Genomic DNA, 25615 nt, shown 5'->3' on the forward strand with positions numbered 1-25615 from the left:
CTACCTGTGCTGAACCGCACAGAATGACTAATCCAACACACAAACATAAACCCTGGGTCGAAATGTGCGCTCAGCTCCAGCTCAGGTAGGCGTTTGACGATCGTAATGGTAATGAGCGTATGTAACGTCGGTTTTGCAGGTAAGTCCCACATCAACTTAAACTCTACATTGATCACCCCTTGTTTATCGCCGTACATCCGTACCGTTTACTCCGCTGAGGATGAGTTCGATCGACGGCAGCACACACAGCTCCGGCGAGGGGGGGCTTTTCTTTATCGATAACGAATAAATTACATCCACCAAGAGTCGCGAAACTAGAATGATTCACAGCATAAACTACGCCGCCACACACCGTCCGTACTCTGATACGGCTTGTACGGTTTCACAGATTTCACGGTGCACGCGAAAAACAATCGATCATACAACCCGCGGAATTGCGACACACACAGCAAACACAGCTGTTCCCACAAAAAAAAAATCAACAACACAGCCGCAAAAAGGGACGGCCCGTTACGCGAACCGCACGGTTGATATGCTACAGGGAAACTGGTCGAAAAGAAAACGCGTTCGAACACGGTGAACTCGCGGGTTCGTAGTCGTCGTTGTCATCGGCTGCTTGCCCACATATCACAACTACTAGCAATGCTTTTGTTGATTGCTACGTTGCGACCGGTTGTCAAAGTGTGCCGCACACTACGACCACACCAAACGGCTGCAGCTCACCGTGCAAGACGATGATCGCGAACCGTGAATTCTACCCACGTGCCAGTGGTGTCAAAAGGCCGGAGGAAAAATATATTTAAAAAATAGCTGACAAGTGTTTAGTGTGCTGAACAAACAACCAAATAAAAACATTTAAATATTTTTAGTTCACTCCAAAAATTCTCCCAATCAATAGGATGATTATTCAACAAATTGACTGATCGTTAAATTTTAAAATAACTCTGCTTTCCGAAATTTTAAATTAATTCTTGATTTTATAAACAAATTTTCCACATTTTTTCCCCTGGGTTTGACACCGCTAAGCGCCTTCACACGATGGTGAAGCGGCACGGCGACACAACTACGCATCGAAGGCGCTCGAGCTTTGACCCACCACGCGCAAACGATGTCGCTGTACCGACGGGCTCGGGTTGTTTTATGCATCGCACACACTATCAACGAGCCTACAGCGTTCGCATAGACGGAGAGCCAATCGGTCGCTGTGACGCTCTCTTGCTTTGTGTCGCTTCACGAGCGCTCTCTTTCCAGCGCTGGTACACACGCTGGAGGAGCTATTTTCAGGCCGCGTGGACCGTGTAAAATGATAACGAAAACAACGCCCAAACACATGCAGCACACAAACCGGTCAAAGGCATCGAACGAAAGTATTCTTGTGGATTTGGTCTCAAATGAATAGTGGAATATTGTACAAACGCTATGGAATTTTTCATATAATGGAATCTTCCATACCGTAAGCGGAGGTTCGTAGAGCGACTTTGGAGCTTTGCAGTTGACTGTAGATATACTGCTAAGTGTTTGGCTCAATTATGTATCCAAACTATGTGCTATGTTGTTTTAATTATAACTTCCTTTATCTTAAGCTTTTTACAAACTTCTTTTGTCGAATCGTAAATTTTTCCTAACTGTTTTTAGTTTTTTTTTGTAAACAAAAGATTGCACTGTTCCACTATCCAATTGAAATGATCCATCGAGTTATATGCTTCGAAATCCAGAGTACGAATCGATGCCTTATGTTATCATCAAAAGGATTTTATATGTAGAATGTGGTGTTCCCAATTTTTATTTTTAAAAGTTTTAAGTACTTTAAACTTCTTCTACTTGTCTTTTTCTTAGCTTAACGAGCTTTGAGGTAAAGCTGGCCATGTAATTACTAGACTTGTTACATGCCGGCGTATTACTAGATCTAAATACGCCACGTGCCATTGTTACGGTGGATGAATAGTTAGTCCTTGCTATGAAGGAACGATCAGGATAGGTTTCGTTAGCCTGTACTGTTGGGTGAATGACTTTAAGCTGTACTAAAAATATTTTAAAAGAACTTTAAACTGTTTTACACAATGAACCTTAAATTCGTGAAATTTGTGAAGTAAGCCAGGACGCTAAAATTTGTTAGTTTTGGGTGATTTATGTGGGCTGATAATGGAGTGTGTTTTAACGTTACATAGCAAATTAAAATAAATTAGTTAATAGTTTACATAAAATATTCAGCAAATTTTCTAAAACTATTTAATTTGATAAATGACTACAAAAAATAAAAAACTTATTTAAAAAGCATTTAATAACATAGAAATTAATAAATAAACAAAGCATTGCTGGTACGTATATATCAACCCAAGATAAAGCTCAAAGGCTTTAGTTCATTAAAATATTATTGAAATTATAAGACCATATGATGTGAAGATATTACAATATTAATTTGCTTTTAATTATTCCACTGAAAGATTAGTAATATAATGTATTGCAGAAATAATTGAATGTAAAGATAAAAGAAGAAAAAATGCAAGTGTAGGATTGAGTACACTAAATTTAACTGCCTATAGATTTATAAGAACTAAAGCTGGACGCTGTGCAGCTGTTGTGTCCCTGTGAGAGCAAGTGTGTGTGTGTGTAGCAAACCATTGGTTTATTGTTTAATTTAAGCAATGCTTCGATTTAGCTAAAAATATGTGCCCATCCGTTAACGTGTGTGTGTGTGTGTGAGTGTATTTAATTGCAACTTTTGGTGTATGTGATTAGTTTTGGGGGTTTTGGGGCGAAGGTGCCTAAGCCATTAAAATTAGCTCGTGCCGTTCATGTTGCGTTGCCGGGATGGGATGTTTTGGCTTCCCCCCCGGGCAGAAGGCAGATGCTACACAGCCTACGAGAGATGCTACTCACTGATATCCAACGTCACGGTGGACCATATTGCGCTGGCCAGCAGGTACGTGATACTTCAGTCTCATGCTCTGTGGCTCACGCTGTGGCGGACCGAAAACCCAACCACGGTCCACGTTCCCCGGGGGTAGGATCTTTGGCTAGAAAAAAAAACCGGACCGCGAGGCGTTTTCCGAACAGCTGTGTATCGAACTCTGGTGGCTAAAATTAAATGTCAGTTAATTAGCGATGCAGAACTGATTGCGAATCACAGTTTGTTCCTATTCCTATGTATCAGTGGAAGAGCTGACAGAAGAACTGGGTAGAGGAAATTCAATGTTCATATAAAAATCATCCCAAACCAGCTCAGCTTATCCTTATGGATAAGAGTTCCGCAAAGTATACACTTATCCCGGAGCCATACCGTTCCGCAACTCAACTTACTCTTAAACTTAAACCCACTTTGTTGGATAAGAAATCGATCAAGCTGTCCGGTGGCTTGGCAGCTTACAATAATTCAACAAGTTCCACTAGCACCAGCACCAGAGCAGCACCAGCAGCAGAGGAGTGTTTCTAGCTGCTGGTAGCCAACCACATCTTCCCAGTCAAATTTATGGCCAACTTATTTTCTCTACCAAGTGTCGTTCGGTTTGCCGCAGCACCTGAGCACCAACTCACGAGGATATACACGGCTTTAACCTTCTTGACCTCAGGCTACAACCAGCCAGCCAGCCAGCCAGCCAGCAGCAGCAGCGTTTGGTCGATAATAACAATATTAAAATTCTTCATTGCCATGTTCCAGCTGGACCTGGCTTTGAAGCGAACCCGAAGCCACACCACTTGGTCACAAAATTGTGGTGGTGCAAAATCTCATTTTTCTCGCGTGCTTAACGAAAGCCACCTAATTGAGGCAAAACCCCTCGCTGTATTGCTTCCGATTTAGAAGCACGGCCTTTCGGGTTTGCTAACATCTAATTACACGTTGGGAAACATTAAAGTGCGTTATTGCGTGTAAATTTGTGCTATGAAAGAATTCGGTGAAGGTAAACCCCAAACGGCCGGGAAAGCTAAGACTGCTTGAAAGTGGATTTGAATTATTTCTCGCCTATCTTTGATGGCCTCCAATACGGGTTCCAAGAAAGAATGAAGAAAATCTTGGCTGTGGTCGAAAGTTTTTTCTTGAGCGGACGGAAGTTCTTGAAGCTAAGTCGCACCTGAGGACGTAAAACCCAGGTGAGTAATATTAAAACAACTGCGGCAGTAACATCCATCACGGCAAGCTGGAGGAGTATTTCAATTTGAAGAAAATGTCTTCCATGCTTCTAATAACTGAGATCCCAGTCTTTTACTTTTAGGATTCAATTCTGCTCAGAGCTTTCCGTCCAGTAAACCATTTATCGGATTTATGGATTTTTACCTCACAGTCCTCCCAGAGCTCCCCATCGGAAATGGGTCAATCAAATTCATGCTTGTCGAAGGACACAGGATAACAAGGCTTTTGCTTCACACAAAAAAAGTTGTGTATAAACACAACCCCCCCCCCCCCGTAGTCTTTCGTGTACCTCATGCAACCTTCACATTATTTGCATCTTTCATTACAAATCTCCCCTCACTGGCCCAGCAATTAAACCAGTAAAAAGCTTCACCGTCCCATTTGCAGGGGAAAATTGCCTTGCCACGAGCGTGTCGCGCCAGGTGGTTTACTATGTAAAGTAACCGGCACGGTTACAACGAGCCACGTCTTGCACGAGACTAGCTTTGCCACGATTGTCTACTCGTCGACTCGAACCGTCAAGAACGAGTTGTTGAACGAGCTGCACGGTGGATTATCGGCAAAGAAGAAAGGAAGTCATCGTCTAAAATGTCGAAAGGATTAGTGTGACATAGGAATTTTGAGACTCAAAGTAAATACTCCGGCCTCGGTGCCTTGAGGTGATTCAGAGTAATCATTCTCCATTTAATACGCCCGAGTCTGGCAATTTCTCTGCTTATGGGAAACTAGCAAAAACATAAGTTGGTGTTAGAAACAACAAAAAAGCAATCGATAAATAGCACACCACGTTCTGCTTTTTGTTTTTTTTTTCTCCGTCCCATCGAGATGCTTGTACGCCTTCAAGAGGACATTTTATCGCAACCATTAGCCTCACACGTACAGTAAGTAATGCAAACCTTCCCTCAGCCAGCCAGCCAGCCAGCCAGCCAGCCAGCCACACTGATTGTAACATGTGTTAAACGCTTTCCGCCTTTCGATGATGAGTTTCGATCGCCAAGAAATCCGTGTCCTTGTGTGAACAACATTCTTTACACGGGCCCCACTTCACCGAGGGCCGATGCGGCCGAGTGGGTGAAACGGTTGGCTGGACGGCAACGGCTTATCGATTGGCGTGCTTTCTTCGCTGCAACTTACCGTTTTCGCTGCAGCGAACATGACGCGTTAATGTCAACGTTTTGCGGCAAGCTATCACTCAGCCGGGTGCAGTGTGGAGGCACCAGCCAGGGATCGTAACAAATCACCGGAACTGGATTGGCAAGGACGGCAGAATACAGCAACACACACACACGCGCTCAAGGATTGCAGCTTTTCCTTTGGGCACTTTCTCCAACTTCTGGTGCAAAAAATGCAGAAAACACGCGTAAGGCACCTACAGAAGCTCACTTGCAAATTTTTCACTTGTGACAAGTGCTTATTAAAGGGAAAACAGTTAATTGTTCGAAAAGCGTTCCGACGGTACGGTTGCTGTGTTGTGACTGATGATGATGATGATGATGATGCACCTGCAGTACGGATGATGCACCTTGCAGTGACTGTACCGAGCGGTGATAATGTATGCAAAAATATGATAAGCAGTTTAAACAAAGGCTTTAGCGAGCTCTAGTCGTAGGCTGGAGCGCCAGCCAGCCAGCCAGCCAGCCGGCCAGCCTTGGGCCAGCCCTGGCTGACTGTTACAAGTTGTTGTGCTGTTTGCAAAAACGACCTGTTGGCAACGTTTCTCCCTTGCCTTGAACGACATTACGTGGCGAATCAAGCGGATTAATTATGTATGTGAACCATTTGGAGTGGGTTTTTTTCGTTGTTGCTGTTTGCATGCTTCTAATTTATTGATTTAACTGATGGGTACGTTTTTTGATTGAAGTAAGTGTGGTTATTTTTTTTGCTAATAATCTTCACGTTTTCCTTTTTTTTATTGTAAACATTTTACATAAAATGGTCAATATTGGTCTAAGTATTTGGAAAAAGTGGGTGGCCGAGGCGATATCGGCGCCGGCAAGACCGGGGTTCAAATCCCATCCAAGACCGCATCCCCGTACGCAGGGCTCTGACTACTTTGCTACGGCTAAAATCAAGCCTCAAAAAGCCAGAAATGGCAGGCCGAGACCTCTCGAGGTTGTAGTGCCACAAGGAAGAAAAAGATTTGGAAAAAGTACACTTTTCTTGAAGAGATACACAAAAAAATAAAAACAGGTGTATTCATCATTGGTCAATTAACTTCAAATTAATTTAAGAATGATGGCGATCAATAATATCATTGGAAAGAGTTGATCTAATATTGTTTATCACAGTCATAGAGTACAAGAAAAACGTCTCAAGATCCTGTGTTTGTCTCTCGTCCGAGAAGTTGAAAAGCACGCTGTTTAATGCTAGGAATACAACCGTTCGAGTATAGACGTAAAATAGCAAAACAAATTTTTTATAACTTGCAATAGAAATTCTACATTCTTTACCTAGCCGGAGTTTTAATCCTTTTATGATTTTGAATGTAATTTGATTAGATTGAGATTCAATGCGATGAAGTCGAAGTAACTGCTTACCACAGGCTCTCACCATAATGGAGCCCATCTCGAAAGCAGAGTATCAGTTGACGGCAAAGATCTTCAGGTGGGAGAGGAGATCTGTTATCTTGGTACGACCGTATCATTGGATAGTAACTGTAGCAGCGAAAGCCAAAGGCGCTGAGGAGTTGAGAATCAGAGGAACTATTCCTACTAAGAGCTCCCTAAACTCTTGCGATTCATAAGACTCCAGCGACCCACAGCAAACACGAAATATCGCACACTGATACGTCTGGTTGTCCGCGACGGGCATGAGACTTGGACTATGCTGGTAAAGGATACATTTGCACTAGCCATTTTAGAGCGGTGTCTGAGCGGTGTCCGTGAGTTAGCTAAGCTATTTGGCGGTCCAGATATTCTGTGGCCAGTGGCCAAAGTTAGAAGGATGCGATACTTGGAGCATGTCATGAGTATACTGGACTTATGCTCCATTAAGGCACGAGGTGTAGAAGATCATAGCGAGCTTGTTGGATAGATCAATTGGTGTTTAAAATGTCGGAGATCGAATGCAATCGTGGATAGAGGAATGCCGTCTTAGATTGACTTTCCTCGGAAAGGTTTGGCGATCTGGCCATGTCAAACTGCCGTGTTCAACCCTCAGCGCCTTAGAAGAAGATGGATGTAGTTCGGTTCTATCGGCACACATAAATACACATTTTTCTTTAGGAGAGCACAACATAGCTCCAATGAATTGTGTTTACCCTAATGAGCTTGTAGCTTCTACTCGAGATACAGGTTCTTTAACTGGAATAGTTCCAGTAAGAAAGTGAGCATTTTGTTTCCAATTCCTGTTAGTCTCACAAGTATTTATAGTATTACTCATAATGTGTTTTTAGGAATCAAATTGAAATTTATGCTTGAAATTTTAATCGTTGATATGGTAGATAATCATTTATATTCTTAGCTTCGTTTATGACTCACATATATTAATTTAACATAACAAGTGTTCAAAAGAAAATCTGTCAATATAATTCTTCTTCTTTAGCTCTGCGTGCAATTATTGGCTGCCTTCCTTAGTTCACAAGTAGCTAGATAGTTTGTCCTGTATACGGTGAGACGGTTCGTGGCCGGGTCCTGTCGTTTGAAGATCGGTGGCGCTACCGCTTCAACTATCTACTTCAAATTTTAAATATTTCTAGCGTTTTATTTTTGAAATTTGTTAGTGTTTGTGCATGATCGCTTTTAATGAATTCAGTGTCATTTACTGATATAAAATACTAAGCACCTAATATTCAAGTTTGTTTGGGTTGTAGTTTCCGAATGGTAGATAGAACGTTATCATATTTTTGAGTAAAAATTAGTTAGACAATATGAATCAAATTTTAATTTTTGAATTTCAATTCGATTTTGCTGTTTTACATCGTGCTGCGATCAAATATGCATGTTGAAACTAGCTTCTATGCATTCCAAATTCCTTATGGATAAAACTCAATTCCTTATCGGCATTCAACATTTGAAATATGGTACCTTTTTGTTATCAACCCCCTTCTTTCTCAGTACAGTACAATGTGAGCAAAAGTTGTACTGTGTACCTGTATACTGTAAGTTATTCTTACTACGAACCACAGATTGCAGTTACTCAAAATGCCAATATTGTTTGTCCACCATCTTGCGCCAGTGGAAAAGAAATAGTACCAAGCTACCAGCCCCAAAACCCGACCCAGTCGTGCGAAACGAAAATGTTTATCGAATAGCAATGTCAACCTCACAAAACGGCACCATTTCTCAGGCTCTGCAGATGGCACCACCACATTTTGGAATATCCGACCGTGGGCCAACCTGGCACACTTCCGCACGGTGTATGGGATGGGATGGACATGGCCGACGAAACTGCAATCATATTTTCCTATCTCAAATTCGATCAACATCGTATTCCATTTATTTTAAACAAAAGCCGGGCTGCTTGCCTGGGAGGGAAGACATGCGGGAAGAGAGCGGTAGAGCCGGGCCTGGTAGCAATGGTTGGCCTAATTTATCATTCGCTGTACAAATCGGTTGTGTAACGAACCAAAAGGGAGGCTTTTTGATGTATTTCGTCTGTGTGTGTAGGCCAAACTCTTTCTGTGATTGGATAGAGGGAACTCCGACGAACGAATATGGGCCTACGTTGACGGAGGATAGGTAGACAGAAGATCATACAAAAAAGCACGAAAGAGTAAAGAAAACACGACGTCCTGATGGCGACGTTCTGCTTCATCAAATACAGGCACACATGCACAGAAAGGCACACAGCCGACAAGCGACCGACCGACCGAGCGTGCGTGCGCGAATGTAAAAGGACACTCGGCTAAAAGCCGCACCGTCGTCCGGCTCCGGCATGTCTGAGAAGACATCCAGCATCCACTTATTGGTTCGAGTAGAACCGGGGAGTGGAACTGCCTTGTTCCTGTCCCACCCCTAGCCCTCTATCGACCCCGCGATCTGCCCTGGATTCCATTATCGTCTTGTATGCATTTTAAATGATGGCCCACAGGAAGATAATCTGTGCCAAAGCGGATGGATGGATGGGGCGAATCAGCCCAAAATCAGGACAGTGGATGGGCCCACATTACATTACCATCATTTATCTTTCGATCGGAGCGAATGGGGCGTGGTGGTCGAGTGGTGCTGGTGGTGGAATCCCTTTGGTGATGAATCAACGAGGGCTCAAGGCGAAGGGGCTGAGCTTGTAAACGTTTATGTGACCATTATTCCCGAGCCGAGTACAACAGTGGTTTCGAGCCGTTCTGACGTAAGCTGCTGAAGGAGTTTGGGGGTGCCGAATTGAGCAATGGTTTAGCTGTGTTTTTGTGGTTGTTTCCGTTTCATAATTTTTTAAAACTAATTTTGTTTGAATATTTATTTCAACCCCTGTGTTCTGTTTCCAATGAAATAAAAACTTGAAAGGATGAATATAGACGATGTTCTAATAAATGAACAAGAACAAAGTTAGATAAAAATAATTCTTTTTCAAAAACGAAGAATCCTTCTGCTTGATACTTAACGTTTAATCTAATATTAAACAAAAAAAACATTTGTTTTCTTTTGGAAATTGTCATTTTCTTTTCCCAAATAAATTTTCAAAATTATTTCCCACAAGAGCATAGTTTACAAAAAATATTATAAAAACAAAACTATCTGTGGGTATATTGTTACGAAACCAGCAATTTTCGAGATGCCGTTAAAAATCCTCGAAAAGTTGTTATAAGTTTACTTATATTCCAATACGATGTCCGCATATAATCTCGAAACGACTTTACATCCCTGTGTGTATCATCTGCGTTGGGGAAGCCACGCACACACACACACACCCATACACACAACCCAACACACCAACATACACGCTAAACAGATTCCCAGAATAGTGATCAAAGCGAACGTGACCTTTTCCCTTTCGAGCCCAGCGCCGCCAACCACTTCACGCCCTCCGGCCCAGCATTTTTCTTGTCCTCCTTTCACCATCCTTCCTTTGAGTGCGGTATGCTGTGTGCGAGATTGTGGGATTTTTCCCTCCATTTTCTTTTTGGATTGAATTTCTCTCATTCTTTTCATTCCCATCGCGCACAAATGATGATGGACTTCCATTTCCATTCAGCAAAAAAGTATCTTTACACCAGAGCAACAAAAAAAAAAAAGAGAAGAAGAAAAAGAAAAACGCGCTAAACAAAACGCCAAGCACAAATAGCACAAAAGATAGCGCACGACCACCGACCGAGGCACGCTTTACCTCTACCGAGCGAGAGTGGGTGTTCTCCGTCCGGCGCTCCATGTACATCCCGTGCATACGCTTTGCACCATTTCCTACCACGGGAACGAAAAGCTCCCCCGGCTGCTGGTACATGGAGATGTGGGGAAAAAGAAAAGAAAAGGAAAAAAAGCAAAATCGAAAGAAAGAAACATTGACACAACACAGCACGGCGAAACAAAAGCCTTCGGGGGATAGGGAACTCAATCGCTCGCGGGGAAAGAAGAGGAAGGGTGGCTGGGGCACTGGCATGCTGGCAGTGAGCAGAAATTGTTTCTGTTTGCTGTCAGAATGAAAGCTTCCCACACACACGTACACTCACACGGGTACTAGAGTGCGCATCCACCGATGGAGGCGCCCAGTACTTGGTGGATTATCGTCAAGGACCGTGCTGAATGGGAGGTGCAAACCACATGGCTTGCTTGGATGGATGGATGGATGGTTGCGTTGTGTTTGTGGGCAACGGTCGGGTGGTCATCATTCGTCAAATACAAATACAGCAATTTTTGTTTTTTAACAGCACGAGCAAGCTTCAACGCGCCTCTATTGACAGTTTGTGTTGCGTGCGTAGGCGACCACCGCATGGGAGAAAATAAGAGAGCGAGAGCGAGAGAGATTTCCATTTAGTGATTTTAGCAACTCAATTGCTTTTTAGTGAGAGAGTGAACATTTTGGGAGAGAGTGAAGTGATTTGTATGTGAGAGAGAGTGAGAGAGAGAGAGAGTCTTCTGGTGTGGGATGGTGAAGTTTACAATTATCGTTTGGGACGCCAGGAAGAATCAGGATCAGGATCGAAATCGTGGAATTCGACGAGGGAGTAAAAGGCGTTTGTTGACACTTGACACAGCCGCTGTGAGTGATTTCATAATAAGAAGTTCAGCTAAATAGACATTACTTTAAACGATTTACCTTCAATCGGCAGTGCATGAGCCTGAAAATTCATCTTGCTTGAAGCTATTTTTGTTATGCAGGCTTTAACTTCCATACGAAGCTTTATAAATAACTTCAATTCCACCGTATCCACCGATACCGTTCCAGTCTATAAAATAAACAAATTTATTCTCCCCTCCCCCGCCATAACTCCGTTTTAATCCATTCACAAAGGACATTTGGTTGCCCTTCACAATCGCAGTCACAGTGAAGCGAGGTGGACCAAGCCGTAGCTTTTTGAGGGCTAGATTTGGATCGAAGGTTTTTTTTTTGGGTTATAAAAATGGTTGTGTTTGTGAAGGCTATTTCTTTGTGGTTTAATAGTGCCTGGTGGTTTAATGGGGGTTGTCCTATGTTTTGGACTGTTTGTTTAGACTGAAGGATTAACCATGAATAATTTTATGCTCAATTTTTTACTTTCTGGCTAGTTAAAAAGCGCTGTACGTAGTTTAAGATACTTTTTTCATGAGGAACGGCCTCGCCATTTTTTAAGATTGTTTTAATTAACCTATAAAAAGGGAAATTGACGAACCAGACATATTGCTCTTACGAAATCTTTGTTTGTTTATTTTTGAAGACGAAAGCTATGTTATTGGATAAAGCCTTTGCTAAAAATATGTTTTCTTCTTATTATCCTAGGCTTTAAAAAACCTGCTAGGTCATGCCAGCCATCTAGTGGCTTACTATAGCCTGTCTTTACTACAGGAGAACGGTCTGGTTGGGATTTGAACATCGGTTCTGCCTTGTGTAGACCGGAGCAAATATCGCAAATATCGTCAAAACACGTCTCAATGTCCAAAATTTGAGCTTTGCACTTAGCTGTATCGATTAGAAACTCGATTGTTTATGTAAGCTGCCTCACAACCCCTTCAACAACCAGATATCCAGTACTGTGATACTCGAGAGAACAACACGTGCTGCCTTATTGTCCAGCGCTTCACAGCCAATTGCCTAAAGTTGCCCCAAAATCACTTAGACAGAGATGTACACTTAGCAGAGAAGTGTTTCCACAACAAATTTTTCGATCTTGTGTAACCCATTAGCAAGCCCTTAAACCTTGTACCTCGCTTTGTATCCCCCCATAACCGAGATGAACAACTGCTCAAATGGTTCGCAACTCCGCACGGTGGACCGAAAGGCAACTCGCTTCACCTGATGTTTTGATGTGGGTATCGATTTTTCCCGGATCATCGGTAGCGCTACCTTGCGTAACGAGCCCACCTTTTTCGAGGCGAGCAATTATAGGCTCGGTGGTGCTGTTTGGGGGCATGCCAGTCGGCGTTGGGGAAAGATCGGCGGCACACACCACCTTTAAGACGGCTGGCGGGAGGTGTGTTCGCGAACGTCACACGTGAACTCCTCATCATCATTACCATCAGCATCGTCATCATCATCATCATCATCTGTTGCGTTAGGAGGCATTAGCGTTTGGTGGAAAAACGCTAAACCAATGCGAACGTCAAGTACAGGCAATGCCGTACTTCAAAGCGCGTTTAAAGAAAACCCCAAACGGAGTTCGATACAAACGATTGCCGTCGTCGTCGTCTCTCCTGTTCGGTATTGCTTTAATATAACCTAGTCCCGAAAGCAATCCTAGCAGTCCTTGAGTTAGGGAGAGAGCGCTCCCTCTCTTTCTATCAGTCGAATACTCCCCGTGTCGATTTGCGAGCGGAGTATGAAACTCTCCGATACTGTGGTGTTGTGTTGTGTGTTCTGTGTGACAGGATTGCTCCCACCAGCTCCATCAGCTCGTGGGATGATGATGTTGGCAGGAGCATAAATGTCACACAAAGAACAAAACCTGCCCAACCACACCAGCAAGAAGACATCAAAGCAAAGTGGCAAAAAAAGGGCCCCTGGAGTTTGGGGCATGGTGGGCCGCAACTTCCAGATTATCGCGCCACGTAACGATCGTTGATAATGCGGGGCTCTCACACGTTTTTTGACGACATTAAGAAACGGCTGGCCCAACGGCACAACGGAACTTGCCTTGTTGTGGAAGGTTATTTAATTCCTGGCTGCCTTTTTGGGACGCAAACTGGTGGCCCAGTTTAAAATTCAATCGTGCTTTCTGCTCACGTTTCAAGCAGTTGTTACTTGGCTGACGACGTTCTTCTATGGGGACGGCGTATTGAGGCAATTCAAGTTGGACTGCCAGAGGCAGAAACTTTTGGGTCGAAAATCAATTGATGAGTTTCCTTTCGTTCGCAGTTTTTCGGGCACTAGGAGGTAGAGGAGTAGACGAAGCTTTTTCTCTAGCACTCGCCAACTCGCCCTATCCGGGAGAGTATCCTTTTTTCGTAACCCTACACACGCTTACACCGCACACTGCACACATCGGGCAAGGAACGGCGCACGGCCGGACGGTTCACTCGACGGACGGGAAGTGCTACTAATTAAACGCTTTCCCGACCGACCTGCCCGATCAACTGGCTGACTGACAGATGATGGATTAATTTCGCAACCGAAAAACCCCAACACACACACACACACACGCGCGCGTTTCATGAAAGCCCCAAAGATGATGATGGGTGGGTTTTGGTGTTTTTGGTTTTCTGCTGCTTCCGTTTCTTTTTGTTTGGTTTGGTTTGGTTTGGATGGGAAAATCGAACAGGAAAGCTTTCTTTTTTTCTTGACGGGAAAACTTGTCTCCCACACTCACACTCGGAACGCACACGTCACGCAGCACACAGACACACACACAGTCACAAACGCGCGCACACACGCACAGCCACACACACACACGCACGCACGCACGGTCCTGGTGCGGTTGGGGTGAAGAAGGAGGGCGCGGTTTGGCCTTTCTTTTTTTCTTCTGTTGGTAATTTTCTTTCTCGTGATTCCCTTCACTGGTACTGGCACTGGCACTGGCACTTCCGTTTCGCACGACGGCCACTGAACGACTCGAAACCGAACCGGACCGGACCGATGAGAGTTTGCGATCGTCAGTGGGCCGGAGATTCCTATCGTGAAAAGGACATTCGGGGCTGCTGTAACTGAGCGGCCGTGTGAGCGGGAGCGCCAACGCCAATAATAATGAGAGCCAAACGCTCTCTCTCTCTCTCCCTCTTTCTCCCACGTTGCGCTCCACGCGCGTTGGAGTTGGTGGGCGTTTTTTTTTTTTTGGGATGGGGCGGAAACGACGTGCCCAACATCCCCAACGGTGAAAGGAAAGTTTGTTGGCACAAAAAGGGAAGAAAACGGTTGATGGTGTCGAGGCTGTGGTCGAAGATAGCGGAATCGGGTTTGCGTTTGAAATTTTCTTTTCATTTACCAAAATTGTGGAAGGCTGCCCAAGGATTTGCACTTTCCATTATTGGGATTTTTAGAGTTTTTATTTATTACTAACAACAATACACTATTGAGTGGAATAGTTATTACACTTTGTTTAGAGGATTTAATTGTAACCAATTATCAAACCTTTTCGTTATAAATTCACATAGAGTTTGTCAAAGTTATTATGTTGGATATTTTTATAAATTAAAAAGAAATAAAATAAAATTTTATAAATGTGAGAAACAGTCTGGCCGTTTTATTTAAAACGCAGCCTCAATTAACATCAGTTTGGAAAATATTTTCTTTAAATAAACTTTAATACACAATTCTCGATTAACGTTTACAGATAACAGTATCTGAGTGCTCTATAATTTTAGAAATATTTCTGTCGGTTCTTTGCTGTCCAGTCTATAAATGCAGTCTACAAACTGCACCTTGCACATCAAAGTTTATTATTCTGTTTTATTTTGAAACAAGAACTATATGTATTTTTATACATGTTCATGGAATGCGTGTAATTTGTACTTTAGTGTTTCATTTGTTTGTTTCATAATTTTTTCCCTATATTTATCAAGTTCAAAAATTGTAACGGAATAAATGAATTAAATTCAAATTTAAATTATTTCAAAAACATGCATTTTTCGATTGTCATTGCGGTGACCGAATGGAATACCGTTGTGCGCTTTCCCAGCGTACACTGTGGTAGCGCACTGAAAACCGTTGTGATAGAATTTCATATTTTTAATGTAGAAAACTATTTTAAATTTTATTCCTAAAATTTTAGATAAACGATGGACGATGAAAGGGTTTAAAAAAAAACTTCTTCTCTTCTGATCCTTCATTTTCGATCCTTGTATTTATTTTATTTTTTATAAGTATTTAGTTGAAATAGTCAACCCCAGCTTAATTAGTATTTCCATTAAAATTAGTATTTCTTTTGTAAATTTAGTGAGTGTTTATTTAAAAAAATGTATTGTAGTAAAGGTAGTAAAGGTAACGCAACGCGAAGTTAAAGTATGGTCTGTAAAATATGTAAAATTGTACGGCTATAATATATTACACAAATTATTTTTTTCAAAATGCAACCAATGTGCATTAGTTATTATTAAGACTTAAATACTGTTCAGAATTCATAGCAGAATTAATTAATCTGGAAACGGATTTGGGTGAGATTTTGTAACGGGAAGGTCGAGAGAAAAACATTTCCGGGCAGTCGTGAATAATGCAGTCGTAAATCAATAAACTAATTTTAGTTATGATTTAAGCTTTCCCATTTACCCTTACATTCATCATTGCCATTCAACTGTTGATTGTACTCTTTTCACATGTTTCACTTTATTCAACTTTAGTATTGTATTGACCCTACAAACTAATCGAACGTATATGGTAGTCTTATGGTATATTGATTCTCCTTTAAATGAGTTCTTCAAACATGTTCTTTTTTTCTAAAGATAAAACATCATTCGAGTCACCTCTTTCAAAAAACTTTAAAAAATCGTAAATTCGTAATATTGTGCAAATTAAGACATTACCAAGATCTGTAAATTGCAAAATAAATCTAGTAGAGACATTAAGCCTCGTATCGACATTTGTAGCAATATCCTGCCACTCAGAGGAAATCTGTCGTCCGTTTGGGTTGATGACCGATCGCACCAGATCAACAAAGAATCGTCGTCGGTCGTCTGGTGAACTTGCACACTTGTTGGTGCGTTGATTTTATGCTTGACAGTGTTAAGTGCATAAGCATTTGGATTTTTTTCAACTTTAAACTCACAACAAACACCTTCACCGCGCGTTGGTCTGCGGTAATACGTGCTTTATTATTCAAATGAACACAACCGGGCACATTGTTTCACCGCGTGAGGAGACATTGAACTTGAACTTGTTGACGGAATGTCCAAAAACGCTCCGATGCACTGCCCCTACTGCCGTCGGACAATTTTGGCCTTCGACCCTTTCATTTTCAACTTTGGGAAGCTTTTAGCGCGAGGCTTATTGTTTTTCGAGGGTAGGCGTCTCATTTCCGAGCCGAGTGAGTGTTCACATTTTTCCTTCCCTACCGTGCATGACGTTTTCGGGCTGCGGATGGCGGTAAATGTGACCACCATAGTATGGCTGAAACAACCAAACACAATGATCATAATTAGTGTGTTGCCATGTGGCGGATGGTGTGGGCTGCGGCGCTTTTCCAGCAGGTGCGCGCCCCGTGTGTTAGCGTACAATTATGCGGAGAATCATTGGGCTGGAGACACCCACCCGGTACGGAACAAAAGACGGCACGACACAATGCATGGGGTGTTGTGATTGTTGCGGTGAGCAAAAGCATTGACCCCGTGTGTCATAAGGTGGTGTCAGATTTTAGGGTTTTGGTTTTTGAGAAAATCCGTTTTTAAATATGCTCTCTGTACCGCGGGATGGGTTTGTGCATGTCTCGTGCCGCGGATGCTTATCGCCACAATCTTTGCCCGGTGTTGGATGATGGAAATGTTACGAAATTAGTAGGACATAGGTGGGTGAGTGGCAATCGCATCGCGAAGTCTGAGAAGCCTACAGATCATCCACGCGCTCTGTATGGGGTCCGAACTCGTTTGTTTGGTTTATTCGTCACGGTCAATGTGTGTCACAGACGGCAGACGATATTATAAGCAATTTCTAAAAATTCTTCATACGGTTAGTTTTGTGTATTGAATTGCTATAGACTGTTAACATCGATATCAAGATTCTATCATTATCCTCTGATCTCTTTTGGGCTGAGAGGTTCTCTCATTGTTCCCATTGATTGATTTGAAATAGGAGGTTATTTAATAATTTTTTTTCTGAAATTAAGTAAATAGATAAGATGTCTTCATAAAGCCAAGTGATACAAAAGAACTCAATTGCAAATACAAAAGTGAACGAATTATTTGAATAAAACTTACGAACCTACACAGTCCTAACCACAACTGTACGAACACTTAGGGTTTTGGGAAATAAAACAAAAACAAGAACTAAAACGGATGATAAAGCAACATACTTTACAAACATACTTTACAAATATGTTTTTGAATAATTTTATTAAACGTCTATGGCTCTTTGCCATGTAATTTATACGGTCCGAATACGATTTTTTGTTCTTAGTTTTACTTTAATTATTTTTGCTAGGACAGGAATTTTCCCCTGTAATCATTCTATTTTTACAAAAAGTTTTCTTTATATGTGTTTGTATTTCAGATCTGATACCTATAAAATGTTCAACAAATGAATAAGGGTAAAGAAAATTTGGTAAATGCAAAATATTCGCCGTATTGCATGGATGGGTAAAATCGGAAAATTACTGTAAAAATAAAATAAATGCACTTTTCACATAGATAATATATTGGAGAAAATTATATCAAAATTATTCCCACCGCCAGCCCCAGCTAGGTACTCCACAATATCTGGACCATCAATTTCTGCCATCGCCTCTATTTTTTTAAATTCTCTAAATCAAGTGTCGACATAGTTGTGGCAGGGACTGTATAACTATTTCACAATACTGTTTTATTTCATATGAACAACCGTAACTGATTTACAAAGGCTTATAAAATAATTTGGAAACGAAATTTTATGTTTTTTTTTTTATTTAAGAAAATTGATTTTAAAAACGATGCTCTGAAAAGCAATGAAGCTTCTTATCGAACGTTTTTCAAAATTGAAAATAATATTCTTATGAAAAAATTTAACTAGCAACAACATTAATCCACTATTCAGAAGTTTATAATATTTAAACGAAACCTTGATCAAAGATCAGTGTTTGACATTTGACGTTGCTTCTTTTGTGCCGTTTCTATAATTGACTCTCTTTTATATGGATGAAGCCATTTCTGGATGCACTTACCTTACCGACCGAACTTACCGAAACACAGATGCAATCTTGAACAAACACAATCCCCATTAAAAAAGAGATTTTTCCCGTACCGGGAATCGAACCCGGGCCTTCCGGGTGAGAGCCGGATATCCTAACCACTAGACAATACGGGATGTTGGTTATTTTGTAATCTATTTAAATGTTATGCTCTCAGTAAGTTTCAAAGCCTTCTATAATCACTAATCCATGCTGCAATGTGCTGTAAGTCACACGCGGATGAGCATCACCAGTTGAAAGATCATGCGATCTACCCCAGGTTCGGTCGAGCAACGGCGGCTGGTCTAATTATAAACTGGCACGTCCCCCGGAACCTTATCGAAAGAAAGTTGTTTACAAACTGGCAACTAGGGGAGTTTTAAATTTAATTAGTGCAGGGCGAGCGTTGTGTGAAGCGCTCGATGCACCGCCGATTCTAATGCAAGCCGTAACTAACACATCGCCTCGATAGCGCAGTAGGTAGCGCGTAAGTCTCATAATCTTAAGGTCGTGAGTTCGATCCTCACTCGGGGCAGGTGCAAACTTGTATTTTTGTATCTGTTAAACGTGTGTACTATGGATTTTGTGAACGCTTCGGATTAAAAATGATCATAACTTAACATTAATCTGTATGAATGTTATAGGCAATATATTAAATAAAGCGGTCTTTCTCTCATATAGAAGCTTGGTAATATTAGAAAGTATTATTTTTCATTAAAAATTTTATCTTTTATTCCTATATTCTACTATTGGCGTAGGGTAGAATCAAAGCATTCATTGAGAATGGTAGCTATAGAGTCAAGTCATAGCACACATTGAGAATGGTTCAGTTTTCTTCCTCGCTTGTACCCAACATCAGTAATAAAGATTTTGCATTGCAATGGCGACGAGGATGGGATGGGCAAATACTATTTGTCTATTCAATATTAATATGTCAATGATTTGATATCTAATCTCTTAATCTGACAGCTTTAAGCAATTATTTTGTAAACATAGGGAGAGTTTATTTAAAAGAAATACTTGTGTTAATTATTGGTAGTAAAAATTGAAAAAATGACTTGTAATAAGCTTTGGCTAATTTATTTAAACAAAGTTATACCACAATTACTTCCAACGAAGCAATCGATTTGGTTCCTTTTATCTAGACTCTCAGCGAGCTAACGTTTAGTTGTTTTTTTTTTCAATTTACTACTAATTTTGCATATAATTTTGCATATATATTTTTTTACTTATAAATAATTTATCATTATTTATCACAAAGGATCGATTCGATCCGCTTGCTTCATCCATTCTATTCCAGGCATTATTGTTAGCCGCTTGAGAACGGAACTGCAGGCACGACAGCTCTGCCGAACGTTTTCTCGTTCCATCATCATCATCCAGTTCTGTACCATTCAGTGCCCTTTGTTACCCCCACCCATCGAATATCCATCCGTCCACGTCCCCCCACCCCACAGCCACCCGGCGGATTAAACAGCAACACCCATCCGCACCCGGGTCCCCAAAAAGGGTGGCGGCGTCGGATAACAGTTGCGCGTCAAGGTCTTCCCCGGTTCCCCGGTAGGATACCAGCCCGCCAGCTCTGCATTTGAACTACATTTCACCATCACCGACACCCTTCGGAAAGGATCGCCACTGATGGCTGGGAATAAGCAAAAAACAAAACACCGAGCAACCCGGCAACGAACAGTAAATGCAACGCCGTGACACAAAGACGGGCCACTGGCACTGACCAATCGCGGATGCACGCGGTACACTTGCAAACGGGTTGGGTCCGGGCGAAGGAAGCGCGCCGGTTGCGATATCCGTTCTCTTTTGTCCGCCCTGGGCGCAATCCCCACATTTCGGGCTGGTGGGGTTGGGTTGAAGTTGACTAGGCCCTCGCGAAACTCGCAGCTTGAACGATGCCTTTCACTTCTCGACATCGATGGATGTGTCCCTCGCCTGCGTGTACCCGTCCCGTCCCTCTCCCCCCCACCCTGCTTGCCACGGCTTGCCAAGAGAAGGGCAGAAACCCAAACCCCTAGCCAACCTCAATCCCCCTTCCCCCCCTTCGGAGACCGCGCCCATCCATACAAGGGCACACACACACACAGAAATTCCCACCGCCACAAGAACCCCGTCGGGTCTGACCCGACCGCGGCACTTCAGGCACTGTTGACCAAGTGCTGAAGAGATTGTTAATTGCAACGCACGCAGCCACTCGTAGAATCACGCACGCAGCCAAACGCAGCAGGCCGGGCCGGGAGATGCTTCAAGAATGGTTAAAGTCTTTTAATCTTACCCTGCCCAAAAACGGGTGGCTTGAGGTAGCTATTTCGCGTCACAATTCATTTAATATGGATAAGATACACACTGCGAGCAGAAGATTGAAAAATAAATTGAAAATTGCATACTTTAGCGCATAAAGCCTTCGGAAACGATAACAAAAAAAGAAAACGAAACAGGAAAAACAACATCACCCTAGCTCAAGGTGATGAAAATAACAAAGAAGACGCGAAGGGAGGGCGAACAAGCAAGTAAAAGACACACGGACCCAGCCCCACAGCCGAATGGGACAAAACACAAAGAAACCTAGTGCAAAACAAAAAACGATCGAACGAACGAAACAACGCACAGCAACATGGAACCGGTAACAGGCGAACCGGCGTACACAATGCGTAGCCGTACCGAATTCCCATTGCCATTTTGTATTTGTGCGATTCTTTGCGCCGATCGGGGTTCCCATTTTCCCTGACCTGTTTGGGATCGACCTGCGATCACGCCGTCCAGAGCTGACCTTTGCCAAGACGAAAATGATCCTCTGTATGGCTCCACCGCGCCATCGTAGTGGATGTTGTGTGCCTTTAATTTCCTTTCTTAACACTTCTTCGTTTGCCCGGTTCGTTGCGCGTGTTTCGTTTGGGGTTTCGGATCCGGTAGCGAGAGAGCCATAAGCCGTTCGACGGTTTCGCTTGTAACTCCCCAGCCCCCGTTCCACACCTGGTTCCCTTTTTGTTGTGTTTGATTCGCCAGACTGTCAAACTAATAAGCGGTGGGTAGCATCAGAAAACTATGTGCTAGTAGTTTGGAGGGAGGATGGGGGGTGGGGAGGGGGGGAGGGAGGGAGGAGGAGTTAACCCTTGAAGGGAGTGTGGGATAGAAAATTTTTCAGTGACCTTTTTTTGAGTGACTTTTAAAATAGTTTCTTGCATTTAGTCTATTATATTGAACTTTTGGGGCGATCTGGCGGTGGCCAGGGCTTTTTTTCGAATATTTGTAGAGGCTTTGGGACATATGTGTTACATCTGTGTGGTAAAAACTATTGTGCTATGAATGTATTGCTCTCGGTTGCTATGAAAGGTTGCTGATGCGTAAAAATCGGATGAGACGGTTCTGCTGCTGTTTGTTGGGTGATAGTAGGCTGGCTAGACCGGTATCAAGTTGGCAGGAGGCTCGGTGTGTAGTGTATCCATGGCAATCGGTAAGGATGTGGCGAATGGTGATATGAAGCTGCAAAGTAGAGGACTGAATCGGTCGAGAAGGTAGGAGTGTATCAGTTTGTCTGAAATCGGAATCGTCCCAGGATGCGGTGTTGTGCTTCAAAGGTCTAGGTTGTGCCAGGTGGTGTTCCAGTGTTGAGCGACTATCGCGTTAGTGAAGCGGATTATCGTCTTGTAGAGAAAGACTGCTGTGTGGTTCGGATGGACGGAGCCAAACCATTGTTGGCCAGCCGGTCGGCTTTCTCGTTTCCGTCGATTTCGGAATGACCCGGAATCCAACAGAAAACTATTGCAGGTGCTGAGGGCATGTCGTCAAGGATCTGGATATGAAGATCTTTAGAGAAACCGTTTTCGAGCGCGGTCAGAACACTGGCACTGTCGGTGAAGATGACGTTCAGAACGTCGGGCCGAAGTCCTTCGTCGAAGGCAAGTCGGATGGCTTTTGCTTCAGCTGAAAAGATAGATGTGTGGTTAGGGAGCTTAATGGCGCCCAGTCTATGGCAGGAAGAAGCTGGTGCCTGGGACGTATTCCCCGGCGGGTGGGTTGGATGATCGGAGGAAGCTGGTGAGGTGGCTAAGGCGACATTGGTGCTGGTTTTCACACTGCAGGATCGGAGTTCAAATCCCATCCAGATCGGGTAAAATCAAATCACAGAAAGCCAGAAATGGCAGGCCGGATGCATCATTAAGTGTTACTTAATCTGGGATAACAACATGGTGATGAGATCATAGGGAAAGCCAATTGGACTCATGAATTCCTCGTCCTCGTCCTTTTGGCTTATCACCAAAAACGTCTCGTGACTCGGAATTGCTTTATCGCAGGCTTGCAAATTTGATGTACAGATGTTCCAGATCTACTTTCCTCTGTCTGTTTCTTGCGATGAAGTGCATAAAAATAAGCTGTAATTTTGGATTTCAATACCTTTTTATCTTCCCATCGTTTCCTCATTTAGTATTCCTTTAATATCCCCTAACGTTACCCTTTTCCCTTCATTTGTGCTTTAAGCTATTGATCAGCGTAGCCCATTCACTTAATAGCCCTGGCATGTCCTCGAAGGTCGTGCGGAGTTCGAGGGGTGTATGAGAAGTGGTGATGGTATAAATATTCAATGCATTAGTTTACTTACTTACTTCGTTATAAACATATTTAGAAAAACTTCCTGAGAAGACTGCAATGAGGCATTTTGGCAAAAGAACGCGAAGAGCAGCGAACAATCGGCCATATGATGTATTGAAGGAGTGAAGTATTGCGATAGATTAATAAATATCCAACCAACAAATCAAACTCCAAACTAATATCACAGATTGTTAAAGAATCGCCAACCAACATCATGCTATATTTATGTTAATATCGGTTCTTTATTCCCCATTTTTTCCCTCAAAGTTCTTATCAGAATTCATGACACAGCCTTCGAAATCTCTCTGTTGGCACCAATGGTTGACGGACTTATTATCATGTTTTTCATGACAATACAAGATCATCTAGAAAGGACTTTCAAGATCATCTTTGTTCTGCATTTTTAGTATAGTTACCAATAAAGAGTCAATGGACGCAGATACGATAAATATCATCACATCACACAAACGTTCCTTTGCTAAGGAGAGGAGCTCTATGGAAGCCAACGCTTACAAGATCACGCAAGATCATCTCTCACGAGGCTATATCTGCCACTCTGATCCGTGAAATGCTAGGAGTACTTTCAAAGACCTCAACATTAATGTGTCAAAGATAAATTCAAAAATGATTGCTTTGCTCTATCACGAGCAAAAATATCAACAGATAGCAGAGATACCGCTCGTTTCACAGTATCGGCTCTAGAATCGTGTATTTTCTGCATTCTTTGTAGATTAACAGACTGATTCGAAGTGATTCGACAACATCATTGAACAAACAAATAGTGGAGTCAATTTCTTTGATTTATGTAGAAATTTGTTTTGAAAAATAATCCTGCAGCTAATGCTTCTGCTAATAAAATAATAAATAAGAGCTGCATAATTATGTACATTATAAATATTCACTATCTACTCATAGAGAGTATAATACAAGAAAATAAAACAAAAACTATGTTTCAGTACGATCCACACGAAATTGTCCCTTACCTTCTTCATGCAACATTCGTTTTTCCACCTTCTGCACCGAAGGGTTAAACTACCCCTGTGCGTTTGCTCCAGTGATCGAGTGTGTGGCTACCATTATAGGTCAGTTGGCCCCATGGTGGGGTAGTATCTTCACTCACTCTCACGACGATCGACCGACCGACCCACCGACCGATCTTAACCGCTTCTTTTGGGTTTTCTTTCACCCTCCCTTCATCCATCCGTTGCTTTCATTTTAAGCCGTTCGTCTCCCGTGCCCCCGGTCATCCCATCCCCGGACGGGCGGCTCGTGAAGAAACGTTGCCATGGTTAGTTGCATAATGGCAACCACCGTCGTTCACAGTTGAGTGCACGATTACGTTTCTGCACTTTACATGCGATCGCTTCTTATTTCCCTTTGACCTTGATTCTGGTTGTTTGTGCAGCGATACGGAAGCAAAATGGGGGAGTTTATTGCGTTGTGTGAAATTATGTATTCCTGGAAGGACTGAAATTGTGATGGATTCGATACGTGTGATAAATTTGAATCAATATACATTTTTTAGTACTTTTACATATTAATTTGAGAAGGTTTTTGCACTTAATATCACTTTACTATGATACTTACTTGAAATTCTACCACTTTACTAAAAATTTCAATTTGGCGATTTGGAATCGTTTCGCTTTGTTTACAATTCTAAGAACAGTAACTCAAACGAAAATTCTTCTTCTTCTTCTTCTGTGGCACTACAACCTCGAGAGGTCTCGGCCTGCCACCATTTCTGGCTTTCTGTGACTTAATTTTACCCGTAGAAAAGTAGTCAGCCTTTCGTACGGGGAGGCGGTCTGGATGGGATTTGAACCCCGGCCCTGCCGTGTGAAGACCGGCGCCGCTGTCGCCTCGGCCACCGGACCGCCCCGGTGGCGAAACGAAAATTCAGAAACCATGAAATTGATCACTTTTTTGTAACTTGAGGACGTTTTACTTGTATTATGGCTGGATAATCTTGAGTTCTCTCCACCTATTTCAACCACTGTTTTGATGTTTTCATGAATGGTTTTGGCTATTTTCCCCACAGTTTAACCACACAGTATGGCCAATCGTCCAAAAGATGATCTTGGGTTGATGTAAATTGCAAGAAATGTGACTTCCATGCTTTCTAAATTGTTGTTTCTACATTATTATGAGTGTTTTCCCATGGCCACATGCATTGTAATAACGAAATTTTGTGACGGTTTCTTCTTCTTCTTCTTCTTCTTCTTCTTCCTTGGCACACTACAACCTCGAGAGGTGTTGGTCTGCCATTTCTGGCTTTCTGTGACTTAATTTTGCCCGTAGAGTGAAGTAGTCAGAGCCCTGCGTACGGGGAGGCGGTCTGGATGGGATTGGAACACCGGTCCCTGCCGTAAGAAGACGGCGCCGCTATCCCACCGGCCCGCCGGACCGGACCGCTCCGGTGACGGTTTAGATGTTAGAAAAAAGAATAGTCTCAAGATGAAACCTATTTCTCCAGAATTCCCTTTAATAAGCTCTAACTTAACTTATCACTTCAATGGCTTTTGTTTATTATGACTTCC

At 42.5% G+C, this 25615-nt stretch overlaps 1 protein-coding gene and 2 non-coding genes across 12 annotated transcripts in view; 1 reads left to right on the forward strand and 2 right to left on the reverse strand.

Moving 5' to 3' along the window:
• The window catches only part of LOC118509653 (protein GDAP2 homolog), a 39639-nt gene extending 25397 nt beyond the window's left edge, over window positions 1-14242 (reverse strand). For 4 of the 10 annotated variants that reach the window (XM_036050599.1, XM_036050597.1, XM_036050598.1 and 1 more), the window contains exon 1: window positions 14004-14242. Coding sequence is in view for 2 of the 10 variants with exons in the window: in XM_036050601.1 (XP_035906494.1) it covers window positions 2881-2945 (65 nt within the window). In the remaining 8 variants the exon portion in view is untranslated. Of the gene's footprint in view, window positions 1-176; window positions 568-2880; window positions 2961-5263; window positions 5603-11320; window positions 11336-14003 lie in introns of those variants that run through there. The other 6 variants (XM_036050606.1, XM_036050603.1, XM_036050604.1 and 3 more) reach the window with 5 other exon arrangements.
• A 4302-nt stretch (window positions 14243-18544) lies between these two features.
• Window positions 18545-18616, reverse strand: Trnae-cuc. The gene has a single exon. It is a non-coding gene; the product is annotated as a tRNA-Glu (tRNA).
• A 325-nt stretch (window positions 18617-18941) lies between these two features.
• Trnam-cau lies at window positions 18942-19014 on the forward strand. The gene has a single exon. It is a non-coding gene; the product is annotated as a tRNA-Met (tRNA).
• Window positions 19015-25615: the final 6601 nt, after the last annotated feature.

Source organism: Anopheles stephensi, chromosome 3 (genome assembly GCF_013141755.1).
Source record: "Anopheles stephensi strain Indian chromosome 3, UCI_ANSTEP_V1.0, whole genome shotgun sequence".
NCBI lineage: Eukaryota > Metazoa > Arthropoda > Insecta > Diptera > Culicidae > Anopheles > Anopheles stephensi.